This window comes from Phaseolus vulgaris, chromosome 6 (assembly GCF_051622355.1).
Source record: "Phaseolus vulgaris cultivar YP4 chromosome 6, ASM5162235v1, whole genome shotgun sequence".
Taxonomy (NCBI): domain Eukaryota; kingdom Viridiplantae; phylum Streptophyta; class Magnoliopsida; order Fabales; family Fabaceae; genus Phaseolus; species Phaseolus vulgaris.
Window position 1 is genome coordinate 32,532,581 of NC_143503.1, and position 19,935 is coordinate 32,552,515.

At 33.7% G+C, this 19,935-nt stretch overlaps 3 protein-coding genes across 4 annotated transcripts; 1 reads left to right on the top strand and 2 right to left on the bottom strand.

Annotated features, from left to right (window-relative positions):
• Window positions 1-1,146: 1,146 nt before the first annotated feature.
• Window positions 1,147-2,562, bottom strand: LOC137832279 (uncharacterized). The gene has a single exon (XM_068640345.2). It carries the CDS (start codon window positions 2,340-2,342, stop codon window positions 1,404-1,406), a length of 939 nt encoding a protein of 312 aa, XP_068496446.2. The 5' UTR covers window positions 2,343-2,562; the 3' UTR covers window positions 1,147-1,403.
• Window positions 2,563-7,614: 5,052 nt separating this feature from the next.
• Window positions 7,615-8,545, top strand: LOC137832280 (uncharacterized). Its single transcript, XM_068640346.2, has one exon. The coding sequence runs from the start codon at window positions 7,839-7,841 to the stop codon at window positions 8,466-8,468; it is 630 nt and encodes a 209-aa protein (XP_068496447.2). The 5' UTR covers window positions 7,615-7,838; the 3' UTR covers window positions 8,469-8,545.
• Window positions 8,546-10,352: 1,807 nt separating this feature from the next.
• On the bottom strand, window positions 10,353-18,998 carry RFR1 (REF4-related 1). 2 transcript variants are annotated; one of them, XM_068640347.1, is made up of 12 exons: window positions 18,487-18,998; window positions 17,340-17,450; window positions 16,709-17,056; window positions 16,064-16,383; window positions 15,875-15,966; window positions 15,370-15,736; window positions 14,206-14,416; window positions 13,615-13,729; window positions 13,339-13,500; window positions 12,396-13,050; window positions 11,946-12,152; window positions 10,353-11,689 (listed from the first exon to the last, which is right to left on the bottom strand). In XM_068640347.1, the coding sequence occupies exons 1-12, from the start codon at window positions 18,777-18,779 to the stop codon at window positions 10,572-10,574; spliced, it is 3,999 nt and encodes a 1,332-aa protein (XP_068496448.1). In that variant the 5' UTR covers window positions 18,780-18,998; the 3' UTR covers window positions 10,353-10,571. The 2 variants fall into 2 exon arrangements, with proteins under 2 accessions (XP_068496448.1, XP_090159465.1); XM_090303339.1 differs by having other exon boundaries at window positions 13,615-13,724; window positions 18,487-18,832.
• Between the last annotated feature and the right edge of the window lie 937 nt (window positions 18,999-19,935).

A 19,935-nucleotide genomic window follows, 5' to 3' on the forward strand; every position in this document is an offset into this window, starting at 1 on the left:
GTATACAAATTCTATGAACTTTCATATACTTTTTTTATATTAGATAATACCAAATATATATAATCATCTGAATACTATATATTATATTATTTCAAAGGGGCCCGTTACCACCACATCAAACTTTAATTTGGTAACTTACTCAACTGTTTCTAAGTGTTTAGAGTTAAGCTGTTTGCATTTTTAATTAATTAAAATATAATATCTTAGTCAAAATTATACTTAGATTTTTTAATGCAACTCAGCAGACAGCAGCGTACACGCACCTTTACAAGTTACAATCATTATACGAGACACCTCTCACCACAATTCTCTCCAAGAAACTAACCTTTCAAAATATTAAACAAGTCTGAAGATAATTGGATAATGTTTGAAACGGCTTAAATTCCATATGCGGATGTTTTTGTGTAAGTTACGTGTTTGGGAATAATATTTTAATTTCTCTAAAAACTTTTTAAAGAAATAAATTAGTTTCAATTTGAAATTTTAGTTTATGACTATTTTTAATAATAAAAAAATCAATCTTATATATACTATTAATAGATAAAGATATTTCATAATATATAATTAGGTATAAATTTTTTTTATTAGTGATAAAGATTATATGAACCACTTTAGGAGTGATTCAACACTTATACAAAGAAGTAGGAACGATCTTATTAATTCTAACAAAAACGAACTTCATCACCGAACTAAAGCAAGTAAAGACATACCAGAGGATCTAGACACCAATCAGAGAAAGAAAAGCAAGCTGAGGGGAACTTAGACGAGATAAGATTGAGTTAAATTTAAAATTCATTGATTATAAACCTCAATGAACTTAAAATCAACTGGTTATAATTTATTTTTTTACTCTAAATAAAATTAATTATCTTAAATCATTTTCTGATAAACTTATCTAAAATAAAAATAAAAACTTCTTTTAATTATAATATTATTTAAATTATTTTTCAAATGATTCAAATTATGTTACAGCGTGTAGTAATAATGAAACAAAATGAGATAGGTGATGAAGAATACAAAACCAACGCCCCCGGATTCCTCCTTAGCGCAGGGATTGAAAAAGACAATGGTAATCGGAATGAAAGTGATTATTATAATCCCAATTTAACGTATGTAGGAAATTTCTTGCCCACATTTCCACAAACGTAGAAACACAAAATTAGTAATAGTTGATTAATAATGTTTTTGAGTGTGATATGAGTAATGATATGGTACAAGCACACACAATTGAAACCAAATCCTCGTCTTTAGAAAGCAGAACTATAAACCCACATCAATTAATTAATCCAAGATTAGCCACCAAACGATAACACTCCAATCCCACTGTACACACACACATACCCCTAATCAAGTAATTAAGCAACTACTAATCACAAATTATGAATATCTTAAACTTTGTTTCTCTACCTCTCTATGTCAAGAGGCGAAAAGTTTTTGCCAACTGGAATAAAGCTCATGGGTTTGCCAACTATCTTTTGCGACTCCACGTCGTCATTTTCCTTGTCTGTGTCTTCTTCTTCCTCGTTCCCCAATGCGAAGTATCGCACCTTTTCGCCGTACAACTTAACCAAACCTAAGTAGAAGGCGATGCCGAAAACGGTGACTCCGACGACGAACCAGCTGAAGAGAATGTTGACGAGGGAGACGGCGCGGTGGAGAGATTGGTGGTCGTTGCATCTGACAACCTGGTGGCCGTCTTCATCGTTGATGAAGCAGCCTTTGGGGATGAGCCCTGGAGTCCATAGCATGAAGCCTATGACGATGAGCCACAAGCCCTGGAAGAATATGGTAAGGGAACGAACGAAGCTAAGTAGGAAGCTTTTGGGCATGGGGATTCCCATGAGGGTTGTTGAGAAAGAGAGGAAGATGAGGAGTTGTAGCATGAGGTGGTACTGTCCTTCGGGTCCATTGTGGTCTGCGGAGTGGAGGTGGAAGAGGAGGAGCTGCTGAGCGAAGGCGACGGAGCCGAGGAGTTGGGTTAGGGGGCGTTTGGAGGGGGTGGGGATGCGGTCGAGGAGGAGGGCGAAGGCGGCGTAGAGGAGGAAGGTGAGGGAGATGGAGGAGTGTTCGAAGTTGTGGAGGTGGTTGGAGGGGATGGTTCCATCAGGGTCGAAGGGTTGGTGGCGATTGGGGCCTATGAAGAGTTCCATGGAGATGGAGGCTATGGAGGCTGCCATGATGAGGAGAAGCTCCAAGTACTTGAATTTGGAGGTGGGGAACCATGTTGGAGCAGTGTAGGAAGTGGGGTTGAGAGCATGGAGCTTGATGTGGCTGAAGAGGTGCCACAGACCAATGAGCATGAACCCTGCACCAGGAGCTACATGCCCCACAAGAGTGCCCATAACTTTAACCTAGTATTCCTTGTCGAGGTTGTTTTTTTTAGTATGAGGCAATTGGTGAGGGAGGGGTCGGGCTTTTAAGGACCCACTTACTCATTCTAGAGGGCTCTCAGGGAAAAACAAAAAAACAGAGGATTTGAATATTGAGTCCAACGTTGGTGGCTTGGGGAATAAGGGTCAAAGTATGTGTTTGGTTATGAACACATGAATGAATGAATTAATGGATTATGAGATGACGAGTGGCGTGAGGTAGAACTCAGTGACTTTCTAGGTCAGCAAACAAATCCTTTAATTAATCAGTATAAGATTATAATAAATAAAAAAATTGATAAAAAAATTTAAAATTATATTAGTCAAAACTGCTAACTCATCAGTTTACAAGTAATTTGACTCGATGTAATTTTAAAATGAATAAAGTTTCTCTGATATTCTAACAGTGAAAAACATTATATTATAAATAGAACTGGTGTTAGAATATTATTACCTTCTTAAAATTGTTTAATTTTAACAAAAAATTATTTCTGTTTTGAATTATAATTTAAATATAATATGGTGTGGGGTGGTCATTCCTTAAATAATGTCTCAGGATTTGTAAACTTATCCCTTCTCGTTTTTATCCCTTTAATTCTTCATCACATAATATATCATAATATCAGTAACACAGGTAAAACTAATGGATTTCACCAACTCCTCTTACATGTTTCACTACTTAGATAAAATACTATATCATTTTCATATATAATACTATATATATTCCTTACATATCTTTATGGTATTTTAAACCATCTTATAGAATATTCATCACACAAGGTCTGATCTTATAATAGTTTATTGTTTTATGTTTAATGTTAATTTTAACATTTTTTAACAGTTTGAAAATTTTATTAATATTACCTGAATTTTATAGTATCTAGCCATCTTTTTTCATGTCTTTTATGAAATTTTATAAAGAAAAATATACATGTATTATTATTTTTTCATTTTATATAACTTATTTATTTTATGAAAATAAGATAATTAAATATATTATCTAAACGATTTCTTTGTCCTATCCTGTCCTCTACCTGCTAAAATTCACTCTTTAAACTATTTTTAAACCCTCATTTACAAGCTATCACAGTGGCACTAGAGGGAAGAGGAGAAAAAGTTTAAATATGATTTTTAAGGAGAGAGTTATATTCATGTTGCATGACTTTACAGGAGTCAAATAAAGATAACGCTTACTTAACAGAAATTAGTTAACAAGGAGCAAAGGAAGTAGTTAATTTATTCAGTTTTGGTTTAAAATCACCTACCATAGCTCTAGTAATTAATCATAGGATGACTATTTGAAGAAGTGTGAAGATTGATATCAGCAGAAGTTTCAGCACAGAATCATTATTAGATATAAAATCAGTATGAATAGATATATTAGATATAGATTTAATGACAGTGAAGGGACAAGAGTTTGAAAATTATTAAATAAAAATTATAAATAATTAGTTGTTATATTAATTAAATTAAATATTATTTTTAAATTAAAAATTATTAATATTTAAATTAATTTTATTATTGATAAATAGTTTTTTAAATTAATATTTAAAAGTAAAAGGACAATTATATATTGTTATAAAGATTACAATCGTCTAAAATATATATATATATATATATATATATATATAAAATGTGTATTGATAATACAATGTTACTAATCCTCCAAAAATTTCTTAATATAATTTGTAATTGTTGTCTGAGTATAGATTTTAAATTCTTATTCAATAGGTAAATAATAACATCCAACAACAACAAATTTATTGAAACAAATTCTTCAATTTAGCTTCCGAATTGTTAATTTACTATATTTTAGAAACCACAACTTGTATTGATTTTTTTCTTGTTTTTCGAGCCCATAAACTTTTTCCTGTGTTTATGGATTTGAGCTTCGTGTTTCATTAAGTACGAGTTCAAATATAATATTCCAATTTATGTCACATATTTGTCTAAAAATATATTCATCAATTTCCTTAAAATTGAAACTTCGTGTTCACACTCTTTCATCTTTCTAAAGAGGATGAAAAATAAGTTAGTATGGGAGCTAAAGTCTTGTCGAGTCGTTTGGATCCATATCGAGTCGAGTTGGTTTGGGCTTATGAGAAGTCGAATTGGTCTAGGTTAATGTCGTATCAAGTCGGTCTGAATCCATATAGAGTCAATTTGATCCGAGTCCATGTCAAGCTGAGTTGATCCCAGTCCATTTCGTGTTGAATGAGCTCAGGTCCAAGTTGAGTGGTCATCGGGTCCAAGTCAATCGAGTCGGCTTGAACCCATGTCAGGTCAAGTAGGCCCATACCCATGTCAACTCGGGCCCAGTTAAAGCCAAGTCGGTTCAGTCCATGTCGAGGTGAGTCAGTTCGGACTATGTTGAGTCGAGTTGACCCGGACACATGTCGAGTCTAGTCGACTCGGGTCTATGTCGAGTTAAGCATTCTAATATGAGATCAAACCTAGTTTGTCCAAGTGCAAGTTGACGTGAGTCGCCCTGGATTCAGGTCGACTCGATTTGATCTCGGGTTCAAGTTTAGCCGAGTGACCTTGGATACAAATCTAGCTAAGTGAGTCCCTATATAGATCTAGTTGAGTCTGATTAAGTTGTGTCCAGATTAAGATAAATTTATTCTAATTGAAAAAGTAAATTTAATCTACTTTAAATAAATTTTAAAAAATCCAAATAAATTTGATCTAGTTAAAATGATATTAATTTTAAATTCAATTCAATTGTATAATCAATTATCCAACGGTTTACTTGTAAGGATAACTATATATCTTAAATATATTATCAGAAATTTATTCATCGAATTCGTAAGAAAACGACAGTAAAAAAAAGTTAATTTTAATTAAATTTTCATACTTGAGAGATTAATTTGTACCTCTCATAAAAGAGGATTGGGGCCCTTCTCTTCTTTCTCTCATGGATCTAACATTTTTTGAGGAATCGAAGAAAGAATATTCAAATTTGAAAAAGACTTGATCTTGTGTTTTGAACAGCCATTACTGTTATAGTTGGGTAATGCTGACCAACTTCTGTTTTTGTTCTTGTCTTACTCAAAAACTCATTCTCAAACACGTAATACAAGATTGCCAAATCGCTTTGCTCACCCTTTTTTATGCAAAAAAGAAAAAAAAATGCATGAATGGATGTGACTTCAATTATCATATTTTATGCATTTAATTTACTTTTTAATCAAATACTACTATTTCCATACTAATATATACCAATTAATGTTGCTGTGTGAGCCGTGTTTGCTAAGTCGAAACTAAAAGTTATTTTAATAATTTATAAGGACGATCTTTGTCGAAAATCAATTATTAGGATATTTTATGATAAACATGATCATAAACACTTTTAAAAATATTCTTTATTCAAATTAATCTATAAAAAATATTTTTTTTTTCTAAATTTTCTATTTTGGTTTATGTTTGAATTACTCATTTTTAGTTCTTCTATGCTATTAGTTTCTTTTATTTTATTCTTAATAATTTATTTGAATATTCTTGATAAGTGGCTTAAATGATAAAAAGAAATTAAAAACATATTATTTTATTATTTACAGAATTTGAAGAAGCGAAGACTCTGAATTTCGAAATCACATTTTAATTTCCATTATGTAATTCCACAGTGAAGTGTTGAGGAAAGAGTTTCTGGATAAATATTACACTTAAATTATGAACGTAGATATTAGAAAAATAAGCTTTGGATTATTTGGTGTATGACGAAATGTATAATTCCAGAGGATTACGCAACAATTAATATGGAACATACAATTTATAGGAAAGGTTTCTAGAACTCTCAAATAAATTTCAATCTCATTGAAACAACTATTTTGCTAGGAAAATGAACAAGAACTGTTCCATCTCCCTAAAAATGTCTTCACGTGCAACTTGTTATTGGTGATTGAAACTTTTAGATGTTTATCCTTCAGCCCAAAACTATGATAAGCAACAATAATTTTTTTTTTTAATTATAACACCATTTTGTATGCTAATTTACTACAAATTATAATGTTAGTCCAACTTAATGTATTGCAAGCAAGCCTTAATAATTTAAGTACGAATTTAAATTAAATTTAGAACTTTTGTATTTGAAAACTTCGAGTTCTCATTTATATCAATGCTTTGTACAAATTAAAATTATTAATTAACTTATTTTTATATTCTTCTACACGTTTCAATTTTCTATGAAAAAGAAAAAGAAACATTTACATTCCAATTTTCTCATTTTCCAAAAATGTCTACAATGGTTCCTTCAGACTTTTGAAGTCATAAAACTACACGACGTTTACCTACACTAATCAATTATCTATCATTGTATATTTTTAAAAATATTTTACTCTAAAGTAATTATGTGCAACATTTCCAGTTTTTTTTTCACGAGTAATAAAATTATAACTTACCTGTAGTTGTACTGCTTTAAATCTCATGTAGTGTGAATTTGTTTTCAGAAAATAAAATAACATGTTTAAAGTATTTTATTTTCATGCAACGATAAATAATGCTAAAAAGTATTTTCTGTCTTTATGCATTATATGGATAGGAAAAACTTGGGTAAAACTATCAAAAACAAAAATCAGATTACACAACACAACTATTATTCATGTATTATTAGAGAGAGGAGGAGGGAATCAGCAAACTAGATTTTTATTCCATTAAAAAATCAAAGTTATTTGTCACACTTTTCATAGTTAATTAAATAATTATTAAAAATATGGAATATTATATATTAAGAAAAGGATTAATATATGATAAAATTACAAATCAAATTTGCGTTTGACTTGAAAAATAAAAACGCGGACAGTTCTTTCCTCTGTTTTTAAATAAAAAATTTATTAAATTATAAATTAGATCCCATATTTTTTTTCTAAATTTTAGAAATTTCACAACTTCATTTCAACCCTCAAATTCGAGTATGTTTATTTATTTTATCTTTTGTATCTTAATTAATTAAACTAATTTTGTGATGCTTTAAGTGACTGTTAGGTCCAAGATTAAATTGAAGTAGGATATAAGAAATAAGCTTATAGAAAATTAAGATTTAACCAAAATTTGATTAATTTTCTAAAATGAAAGGTTTTGAATCACAAAAGAATATATTTGTTGGCATGCACAGTGACTAATCATAAAAAATTAAAGGCAAATTGTAAGGAATGAAAAAAATAGAGTGAGAGATTAATGTAAGTGTAGTATACTAATATAATACTAATAATTAATAATAATGAATGAAAGAATGAAATCAAAATTCAAAATGTCGAAAATCAATTTAATGGGAAGAATTAAATGGTTTAGTAACTATCAGCAATTTTGGTAACTGAAGGAGACGATTTGAATTCCGAAAGCATCAAAATCGGAACCCTAAAACGAGAGTGCAACACAACCTTCCGACTCGAATCCAAACAAAACCTAACCATGTAAGATCGAAGCTGAAGAAGAGGATCCAGAAACAACCAAGAAAGAATCCAAACCTCGATGGCGATCATGACGAGAAAGCGGCGGCGCATGATGGTAGAAGCGGCGGCAGCGGTGACGGTGACGGCCGTCCTGCCGGAGGATCTGATGATCGAGATCCTGGCTAGGGTTAGGGTTAGCAATCCCTTGCAACTGAGGTGCGTGTGCAAGAGGTGGAAATCGTTGGTGGTGGATCCCCAATTCGTGAAGAAGCACCTCCAGAAATCGTTCTCGGACATCACGGATCTCGTCTCCAAAGCCATGGAGGACATGAACGCGTTTCAGTTGCAGCTCAATTACGCCCCAGCATTGGCGGAACAACAGGAAGATGAAGAAGAAGGTGAGGAAGGAGAAGAAGAGGAGGAGGAGGAGGAAGAAGAAGAAGACCCACATTCTTTGGTGAACGAGTTGGCTCAGTTAGATAACATGTTGGTGGTCGTTCGTTCTCTCAAAGGGAGTTTAGAAACGATCAAGGTTGATGTGCAAGCCATCAAGGAGAGAGTTAAGTGTCTTCAGAGTTTTCTTCAAATTTATCTCAAGACAAGAGTTTCTTCTTCTTCATCTCCTTCTCCTTCTTCTTCTTCTTCTTCTTCTTCCTCTTCTTCTTCTTCTTCTTCATCTTCTTTTTCTTCTAATTCACACACTATGTGATTCTCCTTTTTCTTTTGTTTAGTTTTCTAAATTTTGCAACTGTTGATCTATAAATAACTTCACATGGTTGCCTCTTCTTCTTTTTTTGAAAAAAAAAAGTGATTTGAAATTATGGAAGTAACGGGGGAGTAAATTATTTGGGGGTTTTGATGCCATTGTTTGTGTTGAGAGATGGGTAATGTGGAACTGGTCTTTTTTATTTGTTTATGTGCTTAGTTAGTTGAATGTGAAGAACAGAACAAATTTGCTGCATTGTCTTCTTCTTGCTTGAACAAACAACACATTACACATCCACTCAAACTCTGTGGTTCAACATGAATTTTAAATTATTTTGTTTCTGCACTAATTCTGAAGCCAGTGGGGTCTATTCTAGAAATGATTTTTCTAATGTTTTCACACGCAGTATTAATGGTTGATGTGATAAATCATGGCAAAGAACTTGTCATTGTTGCAACCTGCATGGTACAATTTAAATCATGGCTTTATTTTTTATCCTGTAAGAGCTGAGACAGCAACTCTTCATCTTCGTGCACATGTTCAAACTTTACTGTTCTACACTATCTTTTCATTCTCCTTTGAAAAGGAACATCAACTCTAATAAATAATTTTGTCTCCACCATTCATAACATACCGGGCACAAAAAGTTAACCAACCAATGTGCATATCATCTTCACCATCCATTCAGTATTTAATACTTATCATGGGATGATTTTTTTATGGTTCCATCATAAACTACTTCACATGCAAAGATTTGTGTACTATTTAACAATGTATTTGCTTAATGTAAAGTGAGAAATGTATAAAGCAAGAAAATAAGATGTTATTTTTAAAAAAATGCTAAGGCTATATGTAAAGGTGATTAAATTAAAATCAATTTACTACTTTTTATAATGCTTTTGTTTATTTTAAAGAAGTGAAATATAAAGGCAATATCACCAAAAAAGTTATATACATTTATAATGGCACAAGGGACAATGGAAAATTGATATTAAACTATATATACTTTAAAGGAGAAAATATACATTTTAGTATTAATTTCAATTGCAGGTATAACAAAATTTAAAATTAGTTTTAATAGAAACACGATTAGTTTAATTAACTGTAAGTAGTTTCACTTTATCCTTTAAAATACAGTACTACTCTTGCTTTAAAAAGGACTAAGTCCTAAAATTAAAATACAGAGTAGAATAAAAATACAGAATAAAATAGCGTTGTAGGATTGCTTCCAAAAGAAAACACGAATAAGCTTTAGACTATATATATATATATATATATATATGAATTACTTTTTTAACTTCAGTATAAATAACCTTATTTATATTTGCATATCCGCAGTTACCGACTTTTGTTTTCCAAACATGCAGTTATTTTTCATCAAGTTGAAGGTTCGGACTCCTTCACTTATAATACACAAATTTATTCCTTTTCGCTTTTCAATAACCTAAATTATAAGTATGATATGAAAGGAATAACTCCTAATAACAATAAAAAAAAGAACATGTAGTAATGGTAAAAGTGTAGAACATTCAAAATGCTCATGAAAGTAATGTATTTCATAATATTTAAATTTAAAGTTTAAGCAATAAATAATAGTATCCCTTGGAAAAAATAAATTTTTCACTTTTCATTCTAAGGAAAAATTAAAATAACATCTAAATATATTCTAAATTAAAATAACATCTAAACCACTGTAAATCGATTTTTTAGATTTTTTTTATCAATTTACCACTTTTTCATGTGAATAGTAGTTTTATGGTTCAAAAAGGATCGGACACTAATATGGTTCACAAATTTCGTGGTTGGTCTAGTCTAATTCGTACAACATAGTTTATAACTAAGATGTTATGTTGGAAAACATGTAACTCTAGCAATGGTGAGAGGAGGTTGACAGCAATGCCAAATGAAATTGGTTAACTGCTTAGATGAACGTTATAGATACAAAATTTTCCATTCTAATAAGTGGTACGTGGTACATTTCAAACAAAACTGTTAATTAAAAATACTGCACAACTTTATAAACATGAAAGTTAACTAATGTACAAGTCATCCTAAAAGGAGAGGGTGCCCTCAGAACTCAGAACTCAGAACAGAGAAAATGTTTATTTATATTCCAGTGTCAATTATGAGCTCGGCTGCAGCACCCATTGTGCCTACCCCACCAACACCCAACAGAGCAAGAGCAAGCTCCTCCTCGTTCAACTGCCTCAACCCATTACTCAGTCTCTTCAACACATGCACATCCACTTCCAGCACCCAGTTAGGTGTGCAATCTACCATCAAACTCACAAAACCTGACACATAGGCACGCCAAGTAGCTGAATCACAGCCTAGTGATATCTTACCATCAAGTGCACTGGCCAGAAACTCCATGTGGGTACCCAAAACCTTTGGACGTCGCTTTGAAGCTGAGGATGACGAATCAACTCCCCAAGCAAAGGCACCACAGAGAACTGCAAAGTAAGCAAGTGCATATCCACCAAGCATCGCAACCATTCCACCAGACTTTTCTTCCTTGTCAAATCTCTGAACAGATATAAACCAGGACGGCAAAGTTTCTTTAATTAATAATTGAACCAGCATTAACCCTCCTGATATCCATACTAAAGAGGCCCCAAGGGCAGCAGCAAGCTTCACCCGGGTCATTGAGGCCGCGAGTGAAGCCTGTCCATATCTTATGCCATCTTTGGTTGCTTTCAACTTTTCCAATCGCTCCCTTACCAACCCACTGCATACAATTTCCCTAACAGAGTGCATTAAGATGGAAACAATTTCTTCTGTTAAGAAAACGATATCTCTGATTGACCGATAAGCACGTAAATAGAGGATTCCTGGAGCAACAGGGCACAGCCCTCCGCATAAATGGTACTTAAATCCATGTCCAAGTAGGGCTCCAACGCCACCATTGCATGAGATAGGAGAGGTATTCGTACCAAGGGTAGCTGTGAAGCAACTTTTTAGAAGTTGAACTACCGCATCACTGTTGTGAAGGAAGACAGTTCTAGATGCTGAGAAGATGAGGAAGTCACTCCAACGTTTAGCCTTTAGGGTCCACAAGGAAGCCACAATTGGCATGCAAGGCCATGGACAACCTGCAGCGAGGCTCTCCAATGTTTGGCCTGCCAAATTAAGAAAACGCTCTGATGCCTTATCAACTTTGTAGGTTATGGTAAGGCTTGTGAAGGCAGCCAAGGGCAATGGAAGTGTGGCAGGAGAGCTGTCTCCTATGAAAACGACGACCATTGGTCAGAATACTAATAAACAAATTTATAATAACGTTGGGAGACAGAAATATACAGGAAGAGATCAGCTAAACGGCAGTTGGTATTAATACTCATTAAACAGTGTAAAAGACAAACTTAATAGAAATATTTGTAATGAAATACAAGTTAAAGATGCAAATTTTCTCTGCTGAAAATGCATTAGAAGTCGGATTCTTAAAAAAGTTTATACAATTTAGGATCATAACAATGAGAAAACCTGAAGCAAGGCTAGGCACATCAACACCAGTTGCAGCCAAAATTTTCCTGATCTGTCCCTCAACGTTAAGCAGATTTGCAGCGGGGCTAGGCCAGTCTGTTCCATTCATATATACAGGTTTCCAAACTCCTCGAGTTACTTCAGCAGAGAAGTAACTTATTATGGTTGCCAGAGATGCAGGAAGAAAATCAGCTAAATCTTTAAGCCCTGATATTAAGAAAAACATTTTGGTATTACTCCACTGTTGTGTACATCAAGGAGCATATACATAAACAAGAATTTGGTTGCTCTTGCTATATTTAGAGACATGACCAAGAATTTTGAGACAGACTGAGATCCTTTCAAAGTATGCTAACAGTCAGTTAGATTTTCTTTCGTAATTTAGAAATCACAAGTTGAACAAGCTATTTGGTAAGTTCCATTGGGTTTTATCTGATCAAACACACATACCTGTTGCCAACTCACGTGGAGACAATCTTCCATGAGCACAGGCTGTAAGAGCAGCATCAACTACAAAGGGAATGGCTTCAAGAATATCCCAAGCAGGCAACTTTGGCCCTATAGAAGCATCTTCATTTGCAGGTCCAGAAGAGCTACTGCTTCCAGATGTAATAGTAGTTTGGCTTCCTCTATTAATCTTTCTGAACATCATGTTCAAAAGTCCCTCAACAATCTGATGAAACGGGGTTCCATGGACAAGACCTGAGAGTGTTGAGGCTATACATGCTTGATGCTGCCGATACCACACTTTTAATTTTGGAAAGGAGTCAACAAATACAGAATTTGGCGATGATAAACTTGCTATTTCTGAGAGTCTCCTCCTGTTACGATCTTTATGGACGTTACCAGCTGACATTAAGTGGGAATTCCGTACTAATAGTAGGTATTCAGGAGTTAATTGAGAACCAACGGTAGGTACATCTCCAATTCCATATTCAAGAGGAGGACGATTAAATCTCCATAACTTTAAAAGAAGAATAAATGCATTTGAAAACACAGCATGGGCAGATATTTCTTCCCCTGATGTTAGTGTCCATGAGGTATTTGGCACACATGACCCAAATACTTCACAGATTGGCATCAATGAACACGCAAGCTGTGGAACCTGGTTGGAGAATTGGGAAAAACATGAATTCAATTATCATAATAATAATAATCCTAGCTTGTGTATAAATACAAGGATCCTGTACAAGGTAAACATTATATAAGGCATAAACAAAAAATTTTCCGACTGAATATTTCTTAATTAGTTGCCTTTTGACCTATGTATAGCAAAAAACGAGGACCTAAGCCTGCTACTCTGTTTAGTAATAGGTAGATGCCACCGGAGGAGAAGATTAGCAAGTAACCAAGTAGAAAGGGGTTAAATATTTAGGAATTGAATCAAACTTACCAAGCCATGCAACGAAAATATTTGAACACAATCAACAGATGCGATTCCAACAAAGAGAACATTAAGTATTGGAGCGTAATTAATCAAATAGTTGTTTCCTTCAGTGTTTTCTGCAGGAACTGGTGGAGACAACAACCTAAGAATGAAATGTACAGTGTGTTCCTGCAATAGGCAGAGATCCAAATTGTATCAAGATGGGAAGTTGGTCAGAGATCCAAATTCTACTGAGCAAATTATTGGAGTTTTTATATGCTCTACTGTCTAACTCTTCATTACCTGTATATTCCAGCCACGAATTAGGGATGCCCCGCAAAGAATGGCAGCAGCAGATATCTTTTCATCTTCTGATCCCCCAATTGCAACTTCAAAAATTTTCTCCAGTTCTGCTAAACTTCCATCAAATCCAGGAGCGTAAATTCAGTTGCTTTACCTTTTGGTAAATTTACAAAAAAGAGCATCTGACATACCTGGCTTCAGGAAAGAAAAAAAAAACTGAAGACCAGGCAATGAAATTTTATTTAGTAATTTATACTCTACCCACTTATAGTTATTCATGTTAAGTTATAAATTCAGTTTATGATTAATTATTGTTGAGTTTGGTAAATTATCTCATGTTTCAGTATACTTGATGACTCAAATGATAGAAAACAAATTTACACAGAGGTCGTGCCATTTGAAATTTCAGTTGCCACGATTACCTTTATGGCATGTTTATGACTGAGGGTTTCAAAAATAAAAACTTTCAAAAAAATAGCTTGGTTAAAGTCATAGCAGTGTGGCTATGAGCCTACAAAGAGGGAGTACAATAAATATTGTACAGGAACACTCTTGCCAAAATTAGAACATTAAGCCAAAATAAGATCATACCATGTAGCAGGACTTGAAACCAAAGCATTAACCATCACTGAAGTAAGTGGAGCTCCCTTCATAAATGATGACCAGCCAGGTATTTGAGCTGGCATGCACTGAGGTATTTGATTGATACGTCCATTTGTATAACCTGGCCATAAGTATGCAGACGTGTCCAGTAGATTGCGAGCAATGCAAGCCTCAACTATCAGATGCCGCATGTTTCCAGCTGAAAAAGAAGAAATATTTGAATTAATTTAAGTTTATACGCACATACAAGCAAAATTACAAACAAGAAATTCAGTAAAATTATTACAATATAGGAAAATGTAACCATTAAAATGGTTAAATTAGATCTATATGTGACCATACATTAACTGCTCTTTGAATTTGGTTATTTGTACGGCAGCTAGAAGAAGTTCCTTAAAAAGAAATAATTTTACCAACAATTCCAAGCTTCTTTTATCTTCGCAAAAATCTTTAGCTTCTGAATGGAGCCTCATGCAAAGAATATATGTTTCTTCCAAAATAAACTAACAAATATAAAATGCAGAATTACGAAAAAGTGAGTTGCTACACCATAAATTTGATGGAATACAGGAACAGAACAAGCCTTAGAGAGGGGAATATGATTTTACTCAATTCAACTACGGAATGATTTTCTTATTACAATCTTTAGCTGAAAACACTTTATACAGTCAATAGTTTTTGCTTACAACAATAAAAGGAAAATATAGAACTAGTCCAATCCAACAGATATTGTAGAAATCATACTCACTGATATATGTTCTCACTAGTGTCTTAAATCGCTCATAATAATTTGTAAAGGATGATATAGGATTATTCTATGATGTTCAAGTATCTTCACCATTTTTTAACAGGTATTCTGAGTATACGAGTTCTTTTGACAATGTTCACTATGTAGACTTATTGATTTACTTAAAATAGATAACAGATATTACCTCCGTAGCAATGAGAAACATTATCATACACATCTTTGGTTGTTACAGTTCATCTCAGCATGTAAGACATGTTTTTTTCAAATTTGGAAGAAAGTCACACAGAATCACAAAAATGCAAACACCCTTAATAATGCACTGCAATAATTTAGACAAAAGTTGTCCTAACTCTTGAAGATTCAGATACAAATTTCTAATTGGCACTGAAAGCAATACCACTTACAACAATCAACTGGCATCTCCGTCATGTTGAGGCAGTCAAAATATGCACTCCCCATTGTGATGCCAGAAACAAATAGCATTGCTTTTGCAGCAGCTTGATTTGCAGCAGCGACAACAGACTGAGGGGGAGCAAGCAAGCTTTGATAATCACCCAATACTTGGAGACTCGAGACTAAATCATTGCTACATTTTCCTGGAACCTTTTTCCCTTTCCAGCAATCAAAGGGACCACTGTCTACTTCACCAACTGCTATCCTTTCCTCCTCCTCCTCCTCAATAAGATTGCCAACAACAAGAGGCATGATACACAAGAGCATGCATAAGCGAGTATCAAGATGGGGCATTGGGCCATCAATAGGATCTCTTTCCTGTAAACAAAACAATACATAAATTAAAGGAGTAAATTACTTATGAAAATTCCTTAATTACAAAGTGCAATTGGACAACATATATTTAAAACTACAACTTCACATGAAAAATATCAAGTTGCACAGAAACAGTTATACCCTCTGAAGAAGACGAAGGGTCGCTAACCAAAGGCCTAAAAAAGTGTCATGCCAAGAGGTGCCATTTATTGCTCGCAATGTCTTTACCAAACCTACACAAAAAAATTCATATGACAAGAACCTAAATTAAAGATGAAAAGGTAATATCCACTATTTCAGTCAAATTCCAATAGTTATTCTCAGCCTCACCACTAATTGTTTCAATAGCACTTGTTGCACTAACTTGATAGCCATCCATAGAATCCTCCAGCACCAGATCGAGAGGAATCCAGAGAGCAGAATGACTTGCACCATGACATAGTGAGGCAGAAGAAGAAAGATATTCAAAAGACATAACTGTCTGGAACTTTTGCTGTGAATTTGTTTTGTATTCCCGAGACAGGACCATACAAGAATCTGAAGACAATTGCAGAAGTGCCTCAGGGCTTAGAGTTCTTGATTTTCTCAATGCTAATGAATTTGCAGCCAGCAGCTGCAGCCTCTGAGTAAAACAAAGCCAATGTACAGGCCTGATAAAACAGAAGAAATAAGCTGCGCAATTACCAACAACAATAACCAAGCCTTATCCCATAAGATATGATCGGCTGACACATCATTGAAAACAAAGCCGGATAAAACCACTACACTATAATTGTGTAATATATAATTGCATGGATACTAGAAAATTCATTTTAACAACCCAAAAAATTGGAATGAAATGACAAATAGAAAATTATACGCCAAATCAGATTTATAGGAAATTCTGGACTGAAAATATATGTTCTGATTGACAATGTTAACAGGAAAAGTTGACAGCAAATACTGAGAAAAGGTACAAAAGTGGCAAATACTTACAAATTTTGGCGAGCTAAGTAAAGAATCCTTGAAGATAATTTATCCTGCAAAAACTGCCCAATCATCTCAATAGCCATAATTGTATTAACATTTTGCAATTTCTCATGATGTTCAGTCTTTTTATCACTATAATTATCAAGCCCATCCAGTTCCATGTCGTGATACAGCGTAGCCCATGTAGACTTTTTGTCAGGAGTAAATTCCAGCAAACCTTCATCATCTAATGATGCATCAAGCAACTGCCAGACAATTGAAAAAATAAATTCAACCACCACAATGCCTGGCTCACTTTGTGACACGCCAAATATGTTGGAAAGATGAAGAACACCATCTATAGATTTCATGACCCTGTCCATAGTATAAGCAGAAGAATTAACAAAAAACCAGCGCCAGCCACAATAGCCTATTCAAACTCACAGTTCATATCTATCTCAACCATTTACTTTTACGATCAAGAATGTATGGGAGTATCCAATAACAAAACCATATCACGTTAATATTATTTACTGCTTAGAAAATATTTTACACAGAAATGTTAAAACCTCACAGTCTGTGTAACTTGAAAAGTGTAAATAACATGAAGCAAAAATTTATTTAAAAAGAAGAATTACATCAATAAAAGCTTACTTACTTTTGATAATCCGGTCTGTTTATCTGAGATTTAAGTTCAAAAGCATGTCTTTTGAGGAGTTCCAAGTATAGCCTATATGCTGCAGGCTGGACATGTCTACACGGAATAACCCTGCCAAAAAGAATAAAGCTACACGATATATTAACAGACGAAAACAACAATACATTGGGGAACACAGGCGTATAGATGCTGTTCCAAACTCTTGCAGAAAAACAAGTCTCTATCTAAACACCAAACAATAATAATTAATAAAAAAAATAAAACTATAAAAATCGTAGTCTATTGTTCATGATACATTGTCAATGAACGGAAATCATGAGCAAAAGATGAAGTCTACAAAGATGAGGATGCCACAATTGATGGGTGAGCATATCTAAATAGGCAAAACTAAGAATGTGATTAACAGGGAGAAGGTTGAAGTGGCTTGCGAAGAGAAAAAAAATTATGGAAAACCATTTAAGATGGTTTGGCTACGAAGGAAGTGGACCTACACAAACAATTTCAGATTATGCTCCATTGAACAAGAAAAAGGGAGACAAAAACAGACACGATGAGATGCTAGACTATTAAGAAGTGTTTGGGTACACGAGACTTCACGAATCTATGACACAGACAATATGTACTAAAATCCATGCAGCTAACCCCACACAGCAGCAGGAGGCATGGTAGTTTTTGTTAAGAGAAATTCGTACACAGCGAAAATCAATAAAAAAATGACAGATGGTTATGACTCGGAAGCCTAATAATGGAAAAGGCAAAAAAAAAACAAAAAACAGCGGCTAGATTATCTCTCTAAGAACAATTAACTTCAAGAAGAAAACATCACTAATAATTAGCTTGTAACAAATAAAAGAATCCACTCGTACGGCAAAGACTGCACCATCGATGATTTTCACGGCATCAATAGTAACCGGAGGTTCATAATTACATCCATTTATTTTCCAGGAGCAGCCAAGCCGGATCCGATATGTGAAGTGGAAACAAAAACAGTAACAGAAAGTGGTTATGGCGACAGAAGAAAAAGGTGGCAGAGTAATAAATTAAGAAAAGAAAATAAGGAAGAAAGAGGTGGACGAAGAGTGAAGAGAGGAGAACAGGAAAATCGAAATTCCTAAGAAACAAATTGAAACAAGAAGATGAGAAGGACCTGACAGAAAGGAGAGCGAGGAGAAGCACGGGAGGAACGATCTGAAGGGTCAATGCCTTTTCAAGAAACTTCCAGAGAATAGGGACATTGTTGTCCCAGCAAATGTAAGAGACGAGAAAGTGAGCGAGTTCGACGGAGGGAAGAGCCTCTCCGGCGGAGTTCAAATTGGAATACATCTGAACGGCCCAGAGCAGAGGATCACTCCCCTTCTGCTGCGCCGCCTTCGTCATCTCCGCCACCCCCTCCATCCCCAAAAATCTCATTTCAACTCTCTCCCACCATACATAATACATACATACACACACAAACACTCCCTCTCCCTCCCTGCAATCTCACTCTATGCAAATGCAATGCTCTGTGTTGGATTTTGTCTTTTAAGTCAAACCACCCAGGGGCCTTTCGGGAATTTCACCTCCGGGTATCTAGTTCCTCGGGGATCGTGACAAAAAGTAAACGCATATACAAAACATCACACCCTTCATGTTCGCACTCTGCACTGCTCTTACACCCATGCTGCGTATCGTTTTGATTAACATAATTCGTTCCAATTATTATATACCAAGAGGATTAAACTTACTGATACTTGATGATTTTAATTATTCAACTGGTATTTTTTTAAAATTTAAAACACCAAATCGATTTATATACATATATATTGCCAGTTTTATAATCAATTTAGTGCATTCATTACCTTATATTATATATAATATGTTTGGTAAAGGCCTTTACGGGAATTTAATGGAACAATTTTATTCTTTATTTATTAGAATGGAAAAAAAAAAGTAATCACATTTTTAGTAAGTTGTGTTCTAATGGAACAACTCCATATAACATAACATAAGTGCTCTCTCACTTACTTTAACTTTAAAGAATTATTTAAAGTAAGTAGTATTTCTCACACCACAATTTTGGTAGTGAATTAAATTACACAGAAATTAATATTTTTCATTTATTTTAAAAATAAAAAAACAATAATTTTATTAATTTTTAAATTAATCAAATAAATATTTATTACAAATTTTGTTAATTATTTAACAATATATTTAAATGTATATTACTTTTATATAAATCTTACTTATTCACAAGATTTCATTCACTGTATATATTAGTTATTATTTTTCTTATTAATCTTTAATCTTATTACATGTTTTACTCATAAACCACTCTTAATTAAAATCGTTTTGAGCCTCACAACTTTTGTAAAATTAATTCAACATCAAAATAGTGGTGATCAGTGCAAAAAAATCTATCAAGTTGAAACACAACTTTTATGGTACAAAGTCTTTTTAATACAATACGACTTACCAAACAACGTAAGTGAATTTATTTATTTAGTAAACAAGGACAAAATTGCACGTGCAAAATTCCCCTTCATGATATAGATATCTAATCTATCAGAACTTTTGTTTTCTCCGTATATTTCTAAATTTGTTGATGGAAAAGAGATTA